Below are 24,397 nucleotides of genomic sequence, written 5' to 3'. Positions count from 1 at the left end.
TATAATCTGTAATTCACCCTAAATTAAATTTTTGTACTGAGGACCAGGATATGGTTCTTATCTCAGATGTCTTCTTGTCATGGGAACAGAATGCTTTGTAAAACCAAAGGAGGACTAAATTCTGTGCAACTTCTATGCCATAGTTCCTCCTTTTCCTGAAGATATTCTGTAAAAGGCATTATAACCGTTGAATATACATATAATGTGATGGGTGAGCAACTGGCCCATGAGTTATAGTGAATGGGGTAACATCAAGCTGGTGACCTGTCATTAATGAGGTTCTGCAGGGCTCCACCTTAGGCCCAGTGCACTTCAACATCATCATAAATGACTTGGATGCAGTACTGGAAGGGATACTAAGCAAGTTTACAGTCGATACAAAACTGGGAGGAGCTGTTGACTCCCTTGAAGGCAGAGAGGCCGTGCAGAGAGACTTGGACAAATTAGAAGACTGGGCAATCACCAGTCTTCTAATTTGATGTTTAAAAAGGGCAAGACCTGGATTCTGCACCTAGGGGGAGGAAATCCTGAATATAGATAAACTGGGAACCGAGAGTCTGGAGAGCAGTGCCATGGAAATGGACCTGGGTGTCCTGGTCGATGGCAAGTTAAATATGAGTCAGCAATGCCCTGGTGGCCAGGAGAGCCAACCGTGTCCTGGAGGGCATCAGGCAAAGTGTTGCCAGCTGGTCGAGGGAGGTGATTGTCCCACTCAGCTCTGCACTGGTGAAGCCTCATCTTGAATATGGGTGCAATTTTGAGGCATCTCAGTATAACAAAGATCTAAAGCTATTAGAGAGCATCCAAAGGAGAGCTGCGAAGGTGGTGAAGAGCCTTGAGGGGAAGACGTATGAGGAGCAGCTGATGTCACTTGATCTGTTCAGCCTGGAGAAGAGGAGACTGAGGGGAGACCTCATTGCAATCTACAACTTCCTTGTGAGGGGTAGAAAAGGGCAGGCACTGATCTTTTAATTTTCTGGTGACCAGTGACAGGACCCAAGGGAATGGCCTGAAGTTGTGTCAGATTTAGGTTAGATATTAGAAAAAGGTTCTTCACCCAGACATTGTTTGGTCACTGGAACAGGCTCCCCAGGGAAGTGGTCACAGCACCAAGCCTGACAGAGTTCGAGAAACGTTTGGACAATGTTCTTAAGCACTTAGTGGGTTTGTTGAGGCTGTCCTGTGCAGGGCCAGAAGCTGGACTTTGATGATCCTAGGGGGTCCCTTCCAACTCAGAAATTCTGTGATTCTGTGACTTACAGCCATAGTCTGTTTCCTTATTAGTTATGCAGGCTAAATATAGGGTTAACATTTCTACTCCAGTCATATCTAGGCCTACAGTTTGTATCTGAACTTTTACTGCATTTCAGCTTTTTCCCCAAGCTTAATCGCAGGTGAAGAAAGGTTCCCAAAAGCAGACAGAAAACATTAAAAATTCAAGATATTATTTTCAAAACAGCATCCTAGCTTAGTCTTTCTAGCCAATCATTTATTTATTTTTAATGAGTCTATGTTTTAAATAAGTGAACTGCTTATGAAAAATCTGCCATTTAGCTAACATGATATTCATAGAGATATTTGGTTTCATATAAATAAAATATATATGAACATATATGTAAAAGTAAAGTTCAAATTCGCAAAGCTTTATAATTCTGTAGATCTTACACAAAAGTCACACTCTAGAAAAATAGGTGTACTTAATTTTTGTAATATTTATTTTATAGACAACACCAGTAATAAAATATATAAAATCTGAGATTAAAAAAATTGTAAATTATGCAGGATTGGGAGGTACTATTTTATTGATATGCTGTCACTTGTTACTTAGGAGAAGAGACTGACCTCCACCTTGCTACAACCTTCTTTAAGGTAGTTGTAGAACCTCCTTTTCTCCAGGTTAAACAACCACAGCTCCTTCAGCCAGTCTTCATCAGTCTTGTGCTCCAGACCCTTCACCAGCTCCGTTGCCCTTCTCTGAACATGCTCCAGCACCTCAATGTCTTTTTTGTAGTGAAAGACCAAAAACTGAACACAGTATTTGAGGTGTGGCCTTACCATTGCTGAGTACAGGGGAATGATCACTGCTGTAGTCCTGCTGGACACACTATTCCAGATCCAAGCCAGGATGGCATTGACTTTCTTAGCCACCTGGGCACACTGCTGGCTCATGTTCAGATGGCTGTCGACCAACACCCCCAGGTCCTTTTCTGCTGGGCAGTTTTCCAGCCTCTCTTCCCCCAGCCTGCAGCGCTGCCTGCGGTGGTTGTGACCCAACTGCAGACCTGGCACTTCACCTCGTTGAACCTCATGCCATTGGCCTTGGTCCAGATCCCTTTGCAGAACCTTCCTGCTCTCCAGAAGATCGACAATCCTGTCCAATTTTCTGCAAACTGACTGAAAGTGCACTCAATCCCCTCTTCCAGATCACTGATAAAAATGTTAAACAGAACTAACCCAAATACTAAGCACTGGGGAACACCACTCGTGACTGGTCACCAACTGGATTTATCATCACTACTCTCTGGGCCCAGCCATTCATCCAGTTTTTTACCCAGCAAACTCTGCACCCATCCAAGCCATGAGCAACCAGTTTCTTCAGCAGAATGCTGTGGGAGACAGTGCCAAAAGCTTTACTAAAATCCAGTTTGACGGCCATCCACTTGGCAGGTCACTTGGTCGTAAAAGGAGATCAGGTCGATCAAGCAGGACCTGCCTTTTATAAACTCATGATGTCTGGACCTGATGCCTGATTGTCTTGCATCTGTCATGCGATGGCTCACGAGATGATCTGCTCCATGATCTTTCCTGGAACCAAAGTCAGACTGACAGGCCTGTAGTTCCCCAGATTCGCCTCCTGGCCCTTCTTGTAGATCAACATCACATTTGCCAACCCCCAGTCAGCCAGAACCTCTCTGGTTAGCCAGGACTGCTGGTAAATGATGGAAAGTAACTCAATGAACACCTATACCAGCTTCTCTCTGATCCCCATCCCTGCCTTCCAGCTCAGGGATTTGGTAGCAGGCGAATGACTGGTCTTACTATTAAAGACTGTGGTAAAGAAGGCATCAAATACCTCAGCCTTTTCCTAATCCTTTGCAACTATGAGAAGACACTTTGAAGAATCATACTTTTCCAAAACAATAACATCAATAGTGTTATTTTATGAAACATTTTATAAAGAAAGAGGGTTTGTATTTTTAAAAATAGATGTTGATAATTTCGCTTTTTATAGGCATTTCTCATGCAAATCCCTACTCTGTAAAAATGCTTGTGAAATTAGACTGTAGGTATTTAAACACTCATTCTTTGTAGATATGTTCATAGACGTGATAAAGTTCAGTTTTTATATAAGCAATGTCTTGTGTAAGTAGATAAAATTAAAATATTGATCTCAAGCTTGTAGCTCTGACAATTTTGACAATTTTCATCTTGTGTTAAATTCCATTTACAATTACCAGGTTTTGAGGTGATGTCATATGTGTACAGGGCCGTGGGGAACAACTGAATTATGGTTGTATGGTGAATAATTTAGTGATCTCCTTTATTTAGGGTGCAGATATAAAACTACAATCTAATGATGGGTTACTTGGTAAATAATCAGTCATTTCAAAAAAAAGGATACAGTCTATTTTCCTCAGGTTTTTAGAATACTTTTCCTCACACTTCCTGTAAGCATGTTATTGTTGAGGTTTATATAGATTTCTTTTTATTTAGGAGAAAAAGTTCTGCCACCAAGTGATTTGGAAAAAGTGGAACAATGCCAGATGAACTATAATGTCTTTGAAGTCTATCTCTTTTTTTCCAAATCTGCTGAGTATTTATAATGAAGTCCAAAACTGAGAAGGACTTTTCAATGTTTTTCAGGATACGTTATCATGTTCCTCATGGCCAGCATCCCCAGGACTTAGGTGGGAAAAAAGGTGGTGTGATCTTCGATTAATTCCACTTCTACATTCACGATTTTCCCAGTACCTTCCGGGATCAGATTTGTGCAGGTAAATAAGTTCAGAAGGTTGGAACTCGACTTCTTGGTTGACAGATACATGCATCAGGGAGTTGTCTTGCTAGAGAAATGCCATTATTAGATCCACTGCAGCTGCTAGAGACATGAAACATAAATTTTTATAAAGGTCTGTCAAGGTCCACCTTGGCTAATCTTCTGCTCTGATGTCAGCCGGGACCAAGTATATGGGGAGATGTATGGTCTTCCTACTTGCACCTAATGGTCAGCACCTTTCAGAGTTTGAGATTGCACATAGGTCATCATATTTAATAACTGCTAATGTGCCTGTCCTCAAAAGCTTCTTTCTAATCTGCTTTTCTTTGTGTCTTTGATTTTTGCAATGCATTATGTCATTGAGCTCTACAATGTAATTATGTTTCTAAAATCTGCTTCCTTCTGTTTGTGTTACATATCTCATCTGATTACTATATTAGGTGAAATAATCTTGTTTGGGGGCAGTGAGGGCTGGCTGCCCCATAGGGAAGATGAGCTGAGAGAGTACGGCAGTGAGGCTGGATGTGGCATTGTCCATGCAGACAAGGACCCCAACCCACTGCCCCCACTGGAGGAACAAAGAAGGCTTAGGGATGGTCTTCAGAGGAGTCCATCATGGTCAGGTGTGGCTCAGGTCAGGCTGGGAAGTCAGCTACAGATCAGGTCCAAATCAGTGGGATACATGTCCAGACACAGGAATAGCTGGAGCCATACTCAGACAAGGACCACAAACAAGAGCCTGAGAAGATAAGCAGCTCCCAAGTGTAGGGGTGGACAGGCCTCCCACTCAAGCTCTTCCACAGCAGCTTGATCCCACATCCCACAGTCTCACCATGGCACAGCTGGCCTCATGCACAGGCCACCAGTCTGCTGTGGGGGGCAAGAGGGTGGACTGTGGGCCCTTACCCTTGTACTGAGGGAAATACGAAATATCTTGATTTATGTTTTTATAACTTCATCTGACTGTCTTCTGTTTTCCAACCTAAAGGATCACAGATGTTATCTCCTTTTGGGAAACTCTTCTGTAGCTCTAACTATCTCTGTTATTCTCTGTTTCTTTCATCATTCTAATATATCACCTAAATGGCAAGGTAATCAGGACTGCAAGGAGGATACCCCCTGATTTACGTTAAGGCATAATGATGTTCTATATTTTTTTTGTCAGTTCTTATCTCACACTTTGTAATAACCTATTACTTTGTAACTGTCACTGAGCACTAAGGTGATGGTGTTTAGATAAATGTTTGTAGTAGCTCTTGTATTCTCTCCTTCATTTCTATAGCTACAGTAGGGTTTTTTTTCTTTCCATATAGCTAAAGTCATTTTTTCCTGTATGTTGTATTTTGCATGTGTTAATATTTAATTTCGTTGCCATTCTCTCTTACAATCACTGGGAAAGCTGTCCAAAGCTCATAGTTAGGCTTAAATTAATGGCATCATTGTGGTGGGTTGACCGTGGCTGGATACCAAGTGTCAATCAAGCTTCTCTATCACTGCTCTCCTCAGCAGAATGAGGGGGGGAGAAGACAAGATGGAAAAAAACCTCATGAGTCATTTGCCATTTAACAAAGCAAAGGTCACATTTGGAAGCAAAGAAAGCAAAACATTTATTCTCTGCTTCCCATTAGCAGGCGATGTTCAGCCAGTTCCTGGGAAGTAGGGCTTTGGTACTTGTAGCGGTTGCTCTGGAAGACAAGTGTTGTAATTAAAGAATACCCTTACTCCTCTTCCTTTCTTGTAGCTTTTATTGCTGAGCAGATGTCATATGTTATGGTATATCCCTTTGGTCAGTTTGGGTCAGCTGTCCTGGCTATTTGCCCTCCCACGACCTTGTATCCCCAGCCCACTGATGAGGAGGGAATGTTGGAGAGACAGTGCTGATACCATGAGAACACTGCTCAACAGTAGCCAACACACTGATGTGTAATCAATACCTTTCTAGCTGCCAATACAAAGCACAGTACTATGAGGGCTGCTGTGAGGAAGATTAAATTTATCTCCGTCAGACGCAATACAGTCCTATAGTCTTACAATTTTTCATTGTTTAATTTAGTATTATCCTAGTAAATCAGGAGAAATTAGGAAGGAAGACAACCAATATTCTGGAATGATTACTGTTTTACAAGTATAATGCAATGAAATAGAAATGAAAGTAGCTACAAAATCCAATAAGGCAAATGTATAAATAAGATCATGTTTGTTAAAAGTTTTAAATACCTTGATATTTTATGAATTCATTTGTCATCTGTATTTATAAGAATGAGGTTCTCGTACTGAAAATTCTGTGAGCTCCAGTGCTAAGTCATTAACTGGAGGACAGCTGTGTACAGGTACAAGGCATGTGTCTCTGTAACTTCTTTTTCTAATCAATCAGAAATAACAACTCTTAAGATTAGCACGAAGGATTTATCATTTGTGGCTCTGAGGTCTTACTAATTGAAATAAACTGTCTTTTCTGTATAGTCTTCATGTCTACCATCTTGGATATGAGTCTGGGAAGAACAGTGTGTTATGCTGTATCCTGATGGCACATCAGGCATTAGCAGTTTCAATTTTCCTGTTCCTCCATTCAAACGTGTAAAATTACAAAATTAATGCAGAAAAGTTATGTTAAATTTTCTGCAAAGGCTGTTTTGTGAAAGACCTTCCCAGTATCTTTTCTCTGTTGTTATGCTCACCCTTCCAGTGTTTCTATGGATCCTACAGTCAACTGTCACCATCTACCAACAGGACTGGATTTATGAGCCCCCCTAGAAACTGTGTGAAGAGAAGCCTTCAACATCCGTTTGGGGTTTGTGTGGGGTTAATTTTAGTGTTTCTTATCACAGCCTGCTTCCTTCTCATGGATACTCAATAAACACTTGAAAGTTGCACAAAAGCCTCTCACCACGTCATTTCTAAGGGCTTTGTTTCTTAGAATTACACTGCTTAGGTCTGACGGACATTTTTCCTATTCACGGAGCTGAAATTAAAGCAGGTTAGGCAGTATATGTTTCACCAGTAGATCCTTGTGAAGCTAAAAACAGCCTGCAGCTTTTGACTGGTAAAAGCAGAATCATATTTACTTGTCTGCATGATCCTTGTTCTATTGAGGAACAATGGCTGGCCCAGGGAGTCAAGGTGTAAACCAAAAGCTACAATGGCTTATTGGCTGAACTGAAATGGAACAGAATATAGTCATCACAGAGGAAGCACGATTTTTATTAAATTCTGTGAAAGCCTTCAGCTTGGTGTTTAACAATGAAGCATAAAGGGCCCAAAATCATAATAGTCAAATCTGAGATCCATTCTACTGTATACTTCAGATAAGATATTGAATTGAATAGAATTACTCACGTGGAAAATAAGCACATATTCAGCTGTTGATAGATGAAAGGTTTTAAAATTCAGTCTTCTGCATCAATAAAACACAAGCTTAAAGTGCACATAATAGAACTTGTACATTGCAGAGAAAGTTTCTTAAGTAGTAATGATATTCCTGAAATTTAAATTTCTAGAAAATAAATTTAAAAGTGTATTAATACAAAACATTATACCTGAACTCATACTCAAACCTCGAATAACTACTCTGATAATTTTCTCCTTCTGTCTTTCTATGCTGTCTAACGTTAGGAAGTAAGAGTACTTAAACAAAAATGCAGGATAAATATGAGACAGGAAGTACATTTTTCTTAAAGCATAGAACCAACATTGTATTTTGCTAGCAAGACAGTTTACAAGACTGTTTTAAATTACTGTAAACATTTTTAAATGTGACTACCTCTCAGAATTGGTTATAAGGGAAAGGTAATACTTTTTAAAAGATGCTGCTATAAACAGTGACATTAAAGTAAGGATATCGACAATATTATAAGAAAGCAACATGAACTGGAAGCTAATTCATTACATATTTCGTAGTTAGTATTTACAAAGGTGTTTTCACTATGTAAGGCTTTTTATATTTCAGAGTTTGAAAAGGCTGGCATGGAAATGTACCATTATCACATATAATATTGAACCTCATAATCATATTCTAGCTTTTCCAGTGGGATGCTTGAGGCACGTGAATTCTGGAGGGTATTCATACAGAATTCTAAAAGACATTCAGGTTAAAAATTGGGAAGCTTATTCATTTCAAATATAACTTTTGAGTTCCAGAAGGCACAGAACCTGAAATGTGTAAAAATGTGGGAAAGTTGAAAAAGTCTTCATCTGATCTCCACTTTTTTGTGTGTGTGCGTGTATTATAAAGTGATTAATATACTGTTTGTTCCATTTAGTACAAAACGTATTTAATACAGTATATTTTCAGGTTTGCATGCGTGGTATTATGGACTTGGGCTGGTCATTCAAAGTGTACTATTGCAATAATTTAAGGCTAAGGATATCTACTCCCAAGACACATTCAGAAGTAATTTATTAGGTAACCATGTATCTTACTGTCTGTGCTTATTGATACTTGGGTAAGAATATTATGGATTAGTGGTTTTATATCTGCACAGATCAAATTCCTAGCAACAGTAGGAACAGACTGATGCCTTGAATGCATCCGATTCAGTGTCTGTAATGTAAAGGAAATTTGTGCATCAGGACTGAATCTGGAACATACTGGGTTTTCTGTGCTTGTGTTCGTGTCACACATTAATAGACTCCTTGGATTTCTTCTTTGATTTACGATACACTGGGAACAAGGTGAGTCCTGAAAGTAACGCTACTTTTGATGAATGAGATGATCAACACATTTGTGCATCATGCTATGCTCTTCACGTAAGGATTTAGAAATCTATTCTGGAAAAAATAAATATCTATATTTCTAGCTAATTAAAATAAAGCATAGAATAAATAAATGATAGCAACATTACTTGAAGGTTTTTTAAATAAATCTTCCTCAAAACTTTACCAGTATATTTGGGAATTTAAACAAAAATCACTACTTGTGTAAAAAGACAACTAAATTGATAAGTTAGCTGATTCCTGCATGATTGTGTTAGGATTTATCAGCCTTATACCCCTATAAAAGCTGGTTCTCATGGTGGGACTCTCAAAGCAAAGGCATGCTCTAGTTCATTTTTATTGCTTCTCCTGACTGAAGTAAAAGCCTGTATTTGACACGGATGCAGCAAAGACCATTATGGTAGAGACAGATATTAGCCTCACATTCTATACTACTAGAATAAAATTTCAAGAGGTAAAAAACTCCAAACAAACAACTTTGATATGTCTTCAGATGTCAGAAACTTTCATCAGTGACACTCAGTTTTACCTTGAAGATAATACATCCTTTGCTTGAGCCATTCTCAAAGAACCTGAATGATGTACTTAATCTTAAACCATGAATTGATCATCAACACTTGGGTTTGTTACAGAATGTCAGCAGTGGAATTTGGTATTCTCTGTATGTTTAGTAATCTCTTTTCGTGGGATATGGATTAATATTGAGGGTTTTTTGGTTCTGAAGCCAGAGGCCTGTGAACCTTCCAAGGGCTTTTAGCCAAGAAGGCTATTTACTGAAGAAATTGGGTCTGCTACTGTTTTAGCATCTGAAAAATTTCTCTTGTTCTGTAATTGCTCAGTGCCTGGCAGTGGAAAGTCAGTGCATAAAACATGACAGGTATTGTATAAGTGCCCGGATTGTTGCTGGGTTAGAGGCATCCAGGTGTACGCTGCTTTTGTCATTAGATGTCTCTTGACATTCCAGTGTGTTTTGGTAATGATCCTTGATTCAGAAATGCAACTGGAAAAATCATTAATGCTACCTGATCAATTCTGAGTTCTCCAACCTCTCAATCAGTAGTTTAGAAGAGGATCAAAATTCTATAAACGAGAGCAGACAACAAGGGATGTCCAGACAGGAATCTTACTGTCTTTAAAGCATGTATTAGAAAAATGAAACAAAGATGTTGAGACAAATGTACTGGCATCCACTGATTTTCACAAATGGTGTCTACAGTTTCCAATGCACACTTTCTTCTTTTTGATCTGCTGTATTAAAGTATTAAGTCTTTGGTATGCATCAGATTTTTCTCTTGTTTAGCTTCTGAAGTCATACAGTCTATTGGTCAAAGTTCTGTGAAGCTAGTCTCTGGAAATTTTTTATAGCCTTTTGGAAGCTTAATATAGTCTGAATTGACCTTTTAGCATGATCTTTTTAATATGTCAGGTATTTTTAAAACAGGAAAAACAGCATTATATCAGTGTTCAGTGGCTGACCTTCATTGTAGTTGAAAGAAAAGCATTTCTACAAGTATTGTTAAGATGATATGCTAGAACAGATGAAATTTTCTTCTGACCTGATCTGTTATGATATGTCTATAGGCAAAATGCATTCCAAGTAATTGCTGTGGATGGGGTTTGCAGTGGAATAATTCAGTGTCTCTCCGCTGAAGACTCTATTGACTGGCTACAAGCAATAGCAAGTAACATTTCCAACCTCACAAAGCACAATGTAAGTATGGATCCAAGTAAGCCACAAGGTTTCCAATCACATTTGATTATTACTGTCATAAAAGCCTAATGGGTTCACACACAGAATTATCTGCATATAAACAATGCTTCAGGCTGTCTGAGAGAAGTCAACTCAAGTTTGTCATCAAATCAGAGAGAAATCATTGTGAGAAATCATTGAATGGGAAAATATTCTTCCCTACGGTCACATAGTTCACTCCATTGCTATCAGAGTTATTCACTTCTTAGCAGTACCATCTAGGATTAGACCAGACATACAGGAGGAAGCCAGGTGTGATGGGTGAACACATATAAAGGAAAAAGTTCTGTACTTTTTTCATAGTTTGAGAAGTCAAATCTATATAAAGACCAGCATAACAGATCTGAATTAGATTTTATGTGTGTTTAGGTATCATTTAACATAAGGAGAATGGCAAGGCGCTTCTGTGATATAGATACAGATATTCATTATCAGCAACGATTAAATGCATTTAAGCTTTATGCACTGTGCTTTATGATCTGACCTTGTGGGATAGATATCTCTTTTTGTTGAAGCAGGAAGAGTGTTATGCAAAAGTTTTGCCAAACTACTATTAGGACTGGTTGAAAGATTGTCTGGACCTTCCTGGGAGGTATTTTGCATTTGATAGTGAACATGCAGTTTTCCCTGTAGAAGTCTGTATGATACCTTTAGAGGTTTTCCTTAAAAAGTACAGAACACATGGTTAACTCCATTATTTTGAACTGAGTTATAACAAGGAAGCCCTTGAGGATTTAATTTATATTCTCTCAGATTTTCTTAAATCTGCTTTGGCTTCCCAAATCTGTCTCTGAATTTGCTTTTGTTTCAAATACAGGGAACATATTGAAGGAAGTTGTATTTCTTGGAGATTTATAATCAAGATGCAAAACTATGTTCCATCTGGCAGCAATATGTAAAAGTCATTGTATTATGAAAACGTGACAGACATGAATTCATCCACCATCTGCAAGCTTCCATGCAGAACCAGCGAACTTTGTGGCTATTTATTCATCCTTAAAATGCTGTTGCTATATAGAGCCTTTCTTGTCTTACTCGGTATCCTGAAAATTGAGGCGGCTGGGTTTTTTTCTCTTGCCATCTTTGGTTCAGTCTAGTCTATTAATAGTTCTTGCTGCCTAAATCAGTATACTTTTTTGCTTATAACAATAGACAGAGGCACCTAAATTTTATCTGATAACACTTTGATGAGACTATAATTATGGTTGCTTTCAACATTTATGTTTGCAAACTTGAATTTTGGTATTGCAATGTTATTACATGGTCTGAGTACCACTTATAATTCTACACTAGTTTCCATAAAATACAGAAAGAATTTATCTAATGTTTTTAAGAGGGAAATAGTAAATTATGCAACTATTATACCAATCTTTGTACTTATTTTGTCACAAAAATATCCTGTAAAGTAACTGTGAGTGTTAGAGCTTATGATAATTATCCATGAATCTACTTTTAAAACTGTCCTACTTGTTCATAGCCCTTATGAATTTATAGAAACCAATGAGATTCTCTTTCGTGTAATATACTTTTCTTTTAAATTCTCAGTTGCCAGAAAAAAAATAGTTATTTGACAACATATGTGATAAGTGAATATAAGAAATGTTATGAACACAGAGGAGAAAAAATTAAACTGTTGCTCAGAATGATGATTAGGTGAGATTAGAGGTCCCTATATTTTCTTTCTTTACAAATGGTTATTGACATATACATACTGTTGATGTTAGCATTTTTTCCTCTGAGAGAAGCATTTACTCACATTCTTCCTTATTGTGGCATCCGGCACCAAAGAAACAAAGAAGGTAAAGGAATTTATTTGAATTTTTGGACAAGTTGACTGAGTTTTAGTATCAATTACCTTCTGTAATCCAGGGATTACAGAAAATAATTTGTTTCATTTAAATACTGTGTAGCTCATAGAAGTGTTAACTAGCATTCTCTTTCTCACATCTACTTTTTGAAAAAGAAGGAAGCAGACAGAAAGCAGGAAAAAGTCTATAAAAACTACATTGTTTTTGAAAGCATTTCCTTTACTAGTGTGTCAAGTTTGGCCTCTGTAGATTTTGGTGGGATTTCACTTGCTAACTTTACATGTCTTAAAGCAGAACATCTTGAGTGATTCCTATGATTTATTTTTGACATCTATTTTATAATGAAATTAATTCCCCCAGGACAGGACTGTCTTTCCTTTGACTGGTAAGGGACTCTAGGGTGGTGAGTTCATACTTGATACCTAGGGAGATATGTATATTCTGTCACTGTTTTCTTTGAGGGGCCAAAGCAAGTTTCTCTGAATAAATCTGATAAAGAAATGCCTGGATATTTCTGACAAAAAAAAAAAAGCATACTAGTCTTAATCAGAAAATCTGAATTATTTTACTTTTTCACACACAAGATGGCTGAAAAAAATTATCTGATGGTTCCAACCCTGAAAGTGAAAAAAAGTGAAAGTGTGTGTGTGAGTTACATGCCCTATGCTCTGTGAAATGTGGGTCCCTAGCTCCCCAACACCATGTTTGAGCCTATAGTCCAATTAAATTTTTGTAAGAATAATGTCAAAAACTCTTCTTTTACGATCTAGTATGTCCAGACCTGACACTAAGGTGATGCAACTCAGCTGCAGTATTGTCAGCATAGCCAGTATCTACCAGAGAGCAAAAAGATAACAAAAATGCTGGAGTAGATGCAAAATCAAAATGCCTTGACATTATTATTGTCTTTAAAAGGCAGTGTTGCTAACTGAATGGAGGCTGGAAGATGGTGTCTGCAAGCAAACCCCTTTTATACTGCAGTGGTTAGACTACATTGTACAATATGACATAAAACTCATATCATTATGCAACAAAATATTACAAATTTAATGCAAAGATATAGAAAATTATATTCTGGCTATTCAGAATAGATTAGAAAAATCAGTATGCCAGCTGATGTAGTTCATTTCAAATTTCCATCAAAAGACAGACTTCAGTTATGAACTCTTTCTTTGTATTCAGGAGATTAGAACTAGTGTCCTCCAGTGTTTTAAAAATATTGAAAATAATACTGCTAATTTTAATTTCTTTAGCTCCCAAGAAACACTCTCTCATATGAGATAAAACACATCCCTTTAAAATTACAAAAGATTACTTGACTTGTATATTGACCAAAATGCATGCTATATACATGCACTGTTGGAAGTGACTTAATATTGCACTGTAATTGATGATGTGATGAATCCATAGAGACTATTCATTTCCAAAGATGGGTGCCTCTCCAACTCAAGTTACTTGAGTTGCATCTGTGTTAAAATTTTAACGGTTTTATCAATAGCCTCAAAACCCAGAACAGTTATATTAAACCCCTAAGTTTTGGGTAAGCAACTCTGATGCTGGAGTTGATGTTCTGAAAACTGAATACGTTAAATTGAACCTGTGCTTGGGAACTCTGATTCCTGTATGAACTGATGAGGCTCTACATCTTTTTGTTGCAGTCCAAAGACAACTGAAAAGGGAACAAGCTGCTGCTTCTACCTTTTCTTGCTAATGCTCCAAGCAGAAATTTTCAGTCAGATGTTCAATTCAGCGATGAATTATTTGCCTTTTCATGAACTTTTAAACTCTATTAGTTTCTGCGGTAATTGATACTGAGTTCTATTTTTTATCATCTATTTTGTTAAAGAGTTGTAGGATGACAGTATCCAAAAGGTCACATAGCTTTTAAAGAAATTACACTCTGGAAGAGTTTAAGAAAATATTCCAAAATCATGTGTTCTGTAAAGAACCACCAGCTGCCAATACATCCCTAATTTATGTGCTGCAATTTTTAAAGGCACTTAATGCAAAATTTTTAGTACAGCAGAAGTTTTAGGTCTCTGTAACAAAAGATTAATAAAAAAAACCCCAAACCACATTTAAGCTAGCATATTCTAGCTCATAGCTTTATACACTCTTTGAGGATTTATCCTCCCTTTGTCACTCTTGCCCATTGCTTTGTCTGTGGCAGGTTTTTCTACAGTGAGAGCAATGATACTTCTTTTCCCTCTCCCCTTCCATCATTTCTGTGGAAAACACTGCAACAGTTTTACATTTTTGCTTCCTACCTAGAAGCTAGCACTTGACAGCAGAGAAATAACATGAACTTCATCAAACGGGAATGACAGACAGCTGAGGTAAAATTGCTAAGCAGGAGGTGGCAAAAAGTTTTAATATTATCTAAAGAATGCTCATAAGATCTTGCAAGATACAGTTCACAGTAACCACTTTATCCCATCATGGTACATTTTTCTGGGTAAAATAACATGTATCTGTCAAATTAATGAGGCATATATTGATGGTAGAAGCATAGCAATAGCATGAAAGCAGTAGGATTAAGAGGTCTTCAATGGAGTATTGGCACAGTGTAGGTGTTTTTCAGAACATAAGCCTTTGTTTTGAACAAAGTTTAAAAGTTCAGTTGAAATCATGGCTTTAATCATATGCTTAAAATGTAACCCCTAATGAAAGATACTGCTACTAAGAGGACAAATATATTTGTCTTTATTTTCACTAGAGAAAAGAAAACAATAATACCTTCTCTTTACAATGCTGAAGTTTGGGTACAGGAATTGTCACTAGGTAGAAGGAGAAACAAAGAGTACAAACCAGGAGAAAAAAACAATTAGAATAATATGATCTGTTCCACTTGTAGAAAGAATAAAATATCACAGGACTACATTCAGTGTTAGTAAAGTTATTGAAATAAATAGTAGTCTATGTCTCATTTTTCTGGTGGATGCTACCACCAGTAAGAACGTACTAGGGAATATTGGATTACATAAATGTCACTCATATGAAGTTAACAGATTTCACATTTTAATTTTGTAGTTAAAATACAATGGCAAAACATCAGAATGCTCTAATGTTAGTAATTTTGGAGTTCTCAGAGATTATATATATACTTTTAGATGCCCTATGATCTGTGTATTACGATAATATTTAACTCTTGCTGGTTACTCAGCTATGAATATTTGGAGCAAATGCAAAAATGGCATTATTACTATTGAACCTCTTATAGTAGTATATTTTGTAGTAGTGGAAAAGTCAAGAACTGTCTGTAATTTAGAAGTTGAAAGCATTCTAAAATGAAGACTAAGCAGAGATTTATAAGAAGTCTACAAAGTATTCCTAATAGAATATTTTATATACATTATTTAATTTCCCCAAGACACAAATACTCAGATAAATTGGACATTATTATATAAATGGACATTCAACACTTTTTTTAAGCAATATTAGCCATTCAGGTGTTCACAGAGCTCTGACACTTTAATTTTTTGTTCTGAATTCCATTCTCTACCTCATAAAGGGAAGCTTATACAAGTAGTTATTCCAGTACTGATATTTAGATCTCTCTAGGAACGTTTAAAATGCAGACGTGGATACACTTGTAATATACTGCTTCATTTTTTTTTTTTCATATATGATTCTCTTAGGGCATGTAGATGTAAATGCATAAATGAAGTCAGTGTAACATCAGAATTACATAACTTAAATGTCTCAGATTTTTCCTCACTTTTTTTTTTTTAAATGTAGGCTGTTATCAGCTGCATATTTAAAAATATATGTGTTTCTATGTCACTTTTATCAAGTGTTATATATGGCCTTGTCTCATATTTACTTTTGGAAATTTGAGACTTCTTATTTTACAAACTTTTTGCTTGTACCTTGTTTAAAGAATTGTGGATAATTTTGTATCCTCTTGAGTGTGCTGATTTAGCTGCAAAGAAAGTTAAGTATTGCCAAATTGTATTGCTATTGCTCTGGTGTGTTTCATCTGCACTTTTATAATGTACCTGAGTTTAAATGACAATGCAGCAGGCCAGAAAAATAGTGCAAGTAAAGATTTCTTTGAGAAATATTTATTCAAGAATATTTATTCCAGAATAGTCACCTTATCTGGGAAATTTGTAGCAAGAAACTTCTGTCTTCATAGTTGGACTATTTGCTATGACACATTCTGATTATGGTGACAACATTCATCATAAAGACATGCAGTCTTGCAGTTTTGCTTTGGAATGCACTGTATAAACTTAAAGTAGCCATGATAGGTTTTCAAGTGAAATTAAATTTTCTTTCTCTGTTTCTCCCAAATTTTACATCTATTCATGGTATCTTTAAAAATATCTTTACTGCTTTGCTGTATATAAGTATAAAACTCTTGCAGTTGTCAATAATATCTCATAAAATATTAACATCTGTATTAGCATTATATATAACTCTAAAATACAATTTAAGAGAAACAATGTCCTTAGAAACAATAAAATCAAAAGCCCTTCTCTTTAAATTTACCTTTTTAATGTAAGCCTTTAAAAAAAATCAATGCTCTTGTAGAGAGAATATTTCTGCCGTTTTATATATGATGCTCTCGCACAGTAAAGAATCCCTGCACTTCAATTCACCCGATTCTGTATGGAGTCAAAATAATTTGTAGCCTTGCAGTAGTATTTAAATAAAAGAAAACATCAGTATTAAATATGTTCTTTAATCTATGCAGGATTTATATTAAGCTCTGAGACTCTTTCTCTCATTCCATTATTATTGAAGGCTTAATTAAGACATTATAGTAAAGACTATAATCTGTTTAGTTACAAGACACTTTGGACTAATGAGATACTTGCTCTAAACATTCCAGCCGGGGGAAAGGTAGCAAGGAGCCTGCCATATAGAATAGTTAAAAAAAAGCCTCTTGGTTGATTTTAAGTGGCAAAGGAATGACGACAGGAATAAAGGAAGTAAGAGCGGTCTAACTGGGAATGCAGGTCAGCAATTTGGGGTTTTACAGAGAGGCAACACCTGGAAGAAGAAAGGACTCATTATAAGTCGCCTTTTTGTGCCAAAATGCTTAGCTATCTTTTTGCTGTGGTTAGAGACTTCCAGCTACTGTAACCTAGTTTTTGTTGTGCAGTAAACTGTTCAATATTCCACAATTCGTTTATTTTCAGTGAGAGTGTGTAAAAGTAGCTGTTGAATCACAAACTGTTGTTGATAAGATAGCAACTGGGAAGTGGGAAGCCAGGCAAGAATAACCTTTCTTTTTGTATCCTTTCTTTTTGCTTTCTTAAAAAACCCACAACAAATACAAATATAATTATTCATATTCAAAGCAGCGTTGTCTTGTTTTGACATCCCTTTACTCTTACTCACTTTTAAAATATATTTTTAAAAGGTGACTATGTCAAAAGTTTTGCTTTTATTCCACAACCAGAGAATTAAAAGAAGAAAAGAATTAAAAGAAATGGAAATGCGCTCAAAAAGCCATAAAACACCTCAGGGTATACATTATTAGTAGCCTAATGTGTTGAAAGCACTTTTCCATTTGGTTGTCTTGCTTCATAAAGTGCCACAGACAGCAAGTGCAGTCAAGTAGTGCACAGATTATATTTGCGTGAGGAAGAGAATGGAATCAGAGAAAGAGGCACAGTTGTGTGGGAGAAGAGAGGAATTTCAGTCATTCCAGGACAGGTTTAAGAGGTTAGAACAAACAAGCCCCAACAGGCAAAACAACAAATGACCACTAAACTGCAGAGGAAATGAGCCCCATATACTCTGGATATGCCACTTCTCTGCTAACAAAAGGTATGAAACACTGTGACAATTTTCTTACCTCCTGAAAATAGCTGGGGTAAAGTGGCAGACATCTGGGGGAAAAGTCTGAAGTGTCTGAAATTATAGCTGTGCTGATCACCTGTGTGGGCACCAACAGAATTGCGGGGTTGTTTTGCTGAGGTTTTTTTCACCAGTTTGTTTTTTTCAGAGAATGAGATAATTACATTCAAAACTTGATTAAAAGAGGTAATTTCATTGAGGTCATGAAGTCAAGCTTGAAAAACTGAGAATGAAGCACCTTGTTTCATTCTCATTTCCCAATGCATGGTACTCCTTATTGACTTACTGCACTGAGAAATTATAAATTTCCTATGGAAATCTTACTTTTTTGAACTGGTTATAATGGCTGTTTCTGCTTTTCTCTATTTTCTTTTTTTTTTTTTAATTTTAAAACACTTTTTAACAACTTTACAGGCTATAAAAAGGTATTTTCCTAATTGTACCAGTCAGGAACTTTAGAACAGTAAATCAAAGGAAAACTTTCTTTGGTGAATTTATGGAATCCTTTGATACAACTTTTGGCCTATATCTGTAAAAAATTTTGGCCTAAATCTGTAAAACAATTCTGTGTCGCTCCATCTCTTTGTGAAATCAAACCTGCAATCCTTTACTATATGAAATGATGTCTCAGAAGGTATTAATCACATATATTTGATTGATATTAAAATGACTATACATTTTTATATTTGATGCATATAATCAAGTTTTTATTCCCCAATTTTGCTTTTTTTATGAGCCAGTTGTCAGTTACGCTTGGGTAGTTTGTCAAGAGAGCTCTCTATGTGCTAAACAGTACATATCGGGATCCTGAATTCTATTTTGATACGAGACCTCCTGTGATAGTAAAGGTCGTCGCTAATTTTTAGATACAGAGAATGAAGAAATCATAAAATACCACTGGAAAGGAGGCAACCAGGTAGTTAAAGAATGCCTGTTCATCTCATCTGTGACTACTTAATGGTTCAGTGTCATAAAATACAACATAAAATGCAACCAGGGAAAAATTTAAAGCGTGTTAATTCTTACGCTTACTTTTACCTGTATTAGCAGAAAGATGATGTAATAATGCAAATACAGAATTTAGCTCTTTAACAAAATACATCCCAATTTTATTCTTAACGCTACTTTTTAAATGTCATGAAGCAAACCTTATTTATATTTCCAATTACTGCTGTTCTACTGCTCTTCCAATGCGATGCATTAAACCCACAAAGATCAGTAAAAAGTGGCTTTGTAGCCCATTGTGTCCATTATATACTGACAATTCAAATAACAAGATAAAGTAATTTTTTCTCTAGATCGAATTCTTCGGAGGTAGATTTAAATGTGTGCAACTAACCTACGTAGATGTGATTTATTTGCATATTTCATAGGTTTTCTGTTTGTACAGGTGAGGAATCTTAATAAAAAAGCAGAATAAAATAGTATATGTCCAAATTCCAAAAATATTTATAAGTCTGTTGGTGAATGATCATGCAAACTTGTGGTTTACTCTGGGGAAAAATCTGTTACTTGCTTCTCAGAAAATATTGTTTTCACTGTGTTTATTTCCTAAGGCCATTTTTAAGGTAATAAAAAGGATGAAAAACTTCCTACAGTGTGTCAACATGCTGAGGCTTCTCACATAATTCAGTTGCTTTAACATTGTCAGAGGAGTTTCAGCAGTCCTTTTTTTCTGGTATCTGATTGCCAAGGAACTTGACTTCTCTTTTTATACCTACTTGCTTGTAAATGCATAGGAATTCAATCTAATTTAGCTAAACTAAATTAGCTAACTAACAGCTAAATGTTAGCTGTTTGTCCCTAAAAAGCAAGATCCTCTCCACCCAAACTTGCTATGTAGTAAAGGGATATTAAAAAAATGTCTTTAAAACTTGAAGGAAGTGAACCAGTCCTCCTAATATCGGCAGTTACTTCTACCCCATTAACTATATAAAGAATGCAGATATCTCCAGAGGGTAATTCCATCTCCTGGAATTAAGTACCTACCTCTCTCACTTCTAATAGGAAATGGCAAGAGGGTACTTTAGCATAATAGCCTACAGGTTGGAAGAGTCACCCTGATGTGAGAGACAGGATCTCTCCGTGCTAGTCAGCCTGCAGCCCGGTACCATCTGTCTCACCACTGGCCAAAGGATATCCAGAGGCAGAGCAGGGCTGAGGCTCTGCTCCCCCTTCCAGACTGTTCTCTGTGCTATCTATACAGCTATATGTAATATTCATGCCAATGCTGTTGACAGGAGACAGGGGTCTCAGTCATACTGTCTGGTAGGATTCATCCAGCTGGAGTATTGCTTAAGTGCAGTAGATAAATGCTTATCTCCTGCAGCCTGAGTACTGTATCCCCCACACCATGGTGGGGTACTCTGGTATTACCTACCATGACCAAATTGGACACAGACACTCTACTCCCCATACTACAGTGTAGCTTTTATTTTTTTTACAGAGATTTAACACAATTTATTTCACTAATTTAGTAAACAGTGAAATCCCACAAACAGTTGTTTTAGCATGACTGAAAGGCAGGGAACATAGGGTAGGTATACAAGCAGGAAGAGAAAAGTCAACGTAAATTTCTTCAGCCAAGTTTTCCACAAAAGAGGAAGATCAGCAAAAACAGGCCTCATGTAGATGTCTTCAACTTAGCAGCTGGGGATTTTTCATGTTTGCGAATGTTGTAGTCAGATAAGCCTTCTTTACGCTTTTCCTTTCTTCTATCTTCCTTTGCAATTCCCAAAAGTTTTAAAAACTAATGAGAATGTCTTTCAGGTTTTGAGATCAAATTTAAATCCATGCTTCTTGAGCTGCTCTCACTTCGTAGGAAGTGTTCTGCACCATTTTGGAGTGCTGAGACTTCTTAATTTGTGACATAATTTGTGTGAAAAAATAGCTCACATTGCTTTGGGGAAGCCAGATTGATGCAAAATATTTGAGTTTTTTTCTGGTTTAGTTTTGTGGTTTTTTTTTATTTTTTCTTTATTAGCGATGGACTTAATCATTGCTGAATAAAGAGTGTAAATAAAAATATTTTTTGCTTTTCTCTTCGTGTTTGCTTTCCCATTCATTGTGGCTGCTGTTTTCACTTCCCAGGTGCAGATATACCTGGGGAAAATTATAGCCTTAGTACAGCATTATTATTGTATGGGGAAAATACAAGTTTTACTGGACATTTCTATATATATTTGCTTAATATTTCTTCACTGGAATACCAGCCTGTGGCTGCTGTTTAGATTTAGAAGAACTCCTAGTGTCCATTGCATTGAATGCAGACACCTGTTTTAATGTCTCAGATACCCTTTTTCTTGTGCTAATGTTATTAGTCACTTGCATTAATTATTCTGAGGGGTTGCAAAGATTTTTGTCTTTTCATGAGATACTCCAGATGTCTTCCAAGAAAGTAATGAAGTTTATTATTGTAAGAGGAGCCATGGAAATGCAAATATGAAGTAAATCTCAAAGGGCATTTGCTTTATTAAATTATGTACAAGTGACCAACGACTACACACGCGTCTGTGCTTTCACCTCTACATATTTTTATAAGATGCATTTGTTAGATAGAGTGAATATATTATTTTTGCCACTTGTGTTGTTCTTTGCCAGACAGAAAAACACAGGCATCTACTCATAAACTTATATTTTAATAGTGTGTGCATTCTATTTAAATGTTTATCTCATTTTGTAACAGTAGCAATTTTAATTTTAAAGGATTTCCTTTTTTTACACCATATATAGAGTGGTTTCCAAGAGGATATAAGTCCTTAGGCTGACATAACCCCTATGGAGTTGTGGAGCTAACATTCTTTTTCAGTTCCTCCTTAAATAATTGATAAATCATAGTGTTTATGCATGTTTGATACCAGAAATATTTCCTTGACCAGATTAACATAAACAGGCCTTTATATTGCTGTATAAACTATAAGTTTTAAAATATTATAGCAAGAAAAATCCTGAGAGGCTGTTGACAAGCTGTTTTAAACAGATTATTTTTAAAGTTATTTTCTTAATTAGATAGTCAGTATACCTCTCCAGACTATTTAGCAATGTATGCCTGCACCTTAATTAAGCTAGCTGCTCTTGCTGCAGCACTATGAATATTAGCATATTCATTTACCAAACAGTTACCATAAACAGGATATTCTTCTCAAAAATGTAATAAACAGAATTCAGGAAAATATTGTATGCAATCTGAATAAAAAAAAATAGTCCCTGTTGTTCAAATAGTGACTAGAACTCTCTAGAACATCTAGGCTTGCAGATGGTTCTATCAGTAAATTAATTTTCCTTTTACGTAACTGGATAGGTTGCAGGCCAAGCCTGGCTTAGAGCAATTATAGCTGTCTGACTTCTATTTAATCTTCTGATCCAAACCCCACTTTTTAAATTCATAGAAAAAATCCCAACAAATCACATCTTATGCATTTTATGCTTATATATTTTTAAACCCTATAGACAGCCCCACAGAAACTTCCCACTTGCTCCTGGTTATAATACCATACATTCTTTACAATGGGGTGACATAGAAGGCGGTTTGCATCTTGACTAGGTGATCAGCAAATAATAAAAAATTCAACTGGCCGCATTGCTTGTCTCTGTAGCTCCACTGGCCATGTTGGTTTTATGTTGGCAAGCTACAACTCTAAAGCATGCTTTTTTTTGCTTTAGACTTGAATAGATGAAAAACTTCAGCTCCAGAAACATTATCCTGTCAGCTAAAAAAAATCTTACATTTTTACGGGTTGGTGTCCTCTATCCCAAGCATTAGAAGATAAGAAAGTTAATATTAATAATGGGATTACTTTCAACAGTGCAATCTTTTTATCAGTGTCATCAGCTTCTTAGTAGTTTTTTATATTGTCTCTCTTACTTTGTTTACTACTGTTATTTTAGTAGTATTTCCTGGAGAGCACAAGGGAGTCTACCAATATAGCATCACTGTCACTGAATAGCTTCTTTTACATTTTCATATATGAATACTTTTATAATCAAAAATCAATAGATAGCCATATTTTCCGGAAGATGCATACTCTAGTGGTCCACTGGAAAGAAAATAAAGTGCAAAAAGGGAAATGGCTAAATGATGAACTCTTTATTATCCAAAACCAGAGGAAATAAATAGCAGAGTAGAATTTGTAACTAAGAGTGGGCTTTGGAAGTATCCCTTGACAACGCAGAACCAAAATGTGGTAGGACTAGATGAGATTTCCTCGGTTGGGAAGCTATAAGAGTGAAAATAAATAGTTTTGACATACACCAGTGATAACAGAGAGACCACGAAAAGGATTGGTTCACTGCAAACTGAAAATTATTGGCAGATAATGGCAAGAAAGTCGCGGCCGGCAGTGACCCCCCAGAAACCCCTCGAACTGCGACAGTCAAGGTATTAAATACTCTGTTAGATCAGGGTTTACTCAGAAGGTCATTTGTAGAACAGATGATTGTCACCATTCATAAATGTGACACAATTTTGAATAAAGTCAGAACATGTTAGAGACCAGAGAGGGTACTAGGTATACAGTAATGCGAAGCATTTTAGATTTACACATTCTCTATAATTCTAACTACGTCCTAATTACATTACTTATAACCTAAAAAGGATTGAGCTTCTGTTGTAAATCCATTTGCTGAGTATGGGAAGTTTCTAAATGACATAAATAGTAGTAAAGCAGAAGTTACAAGTTTTTTGTGGCATAGAACAACCAGTGCATAGGGTTTCAGGGTACAAACTGTCTTTATATAGCTTTATTTCATTACTATTTTTTTTCGATCATGACCAGCTCCAAACTAAATCTTTTGCAAATAGTGTGTTAATACCCACCTAATTACTGCTAAGAACAGCCAGTACTCATAGTGAAGGAGTAATTATATATTTGATGTAGGAATTACTGCCTTCATTCATCTTCAGGATTTTCTTCTTCTAGGGCTTTGAGCTTATGCTCTCACGGCAGCCTTCATCGTTATGAATAGGCATATTATTCACATACTTAGTTGCTTTGTTCAGTTTAATTTCTTAATATACTATTTTGATATATATTGCTATTTTAAGTGATATCACAGTGGTGTCAAGTTTATACCATTAATTCCCACATTGTGGCAATATATAATAACGAAACCACATACAATTTTACTTATTATGGAGCATCTGGTTTTGTTACAGCTTGACATATGCATTTCACTTGTTGTAAATTATGGCTTTCCTATTCTACTCATGCCACTGTCTTCATCATTATACCTCTGTTGAATAAGTTATTTCCTGATTTTTCTTTTAACTGTAGTGCTGGAGTAATTTTCTGAGCATGTGTGTGCATGCCTTTTTCTTTC

The 24,397-nt window shown here is 36.3% G+C and overlaps 1 protein-coding gene across 3 annotated transcripts in view; it reads left to right on the top strand.

Annotated features, from left to right (window-relative positions):
* Window positions 1–24,397, top strand: part of SNTG1 (syntrophin gamma 1) — a 341,564-nt gene that overhangs the window by 227,460 nt on the left and 89,707 nt on the right. For all 3 annotated transcript variants that reach the window (XM_017833684.1, XM_017833693.1, XM_017833674.1), the window contains 2 exons: window positions 3,865–3,995; window positions 10,292–10,421. In XM_017833684.1, the coding sequence (XP_017689173.1) occupies window positions 3,865–3,995; window positions 10,292–10,421 (261 nt within the window). The remainder of the gene's footprint in view (window positions 1–3,864; window positions 3,996–10,291; window positions 10,422–24,397) is intronic.

Source organism: Lepidothrix coronata, unplaced genomic scaffold, assembly GCF_001604755.1.
Source record: "Lepidothrix coronata isolate B3197 unplaced genomic scaffold, Lepidothrix_coronata-1.0 Scaffold6, whole genome shotgun sequence".
Lineage (NCBI taxonomy): Eukaryota > Metazoa > Chordata > Aves > Passeriformes > Pipridae > Lepidothrix > Lepidothrix coronata.
The sequence above is the reverse complement of the archived record's forward strand: the minus strand, read 5'-3'. Positions and strand labels throughout refer to the sequence as shown.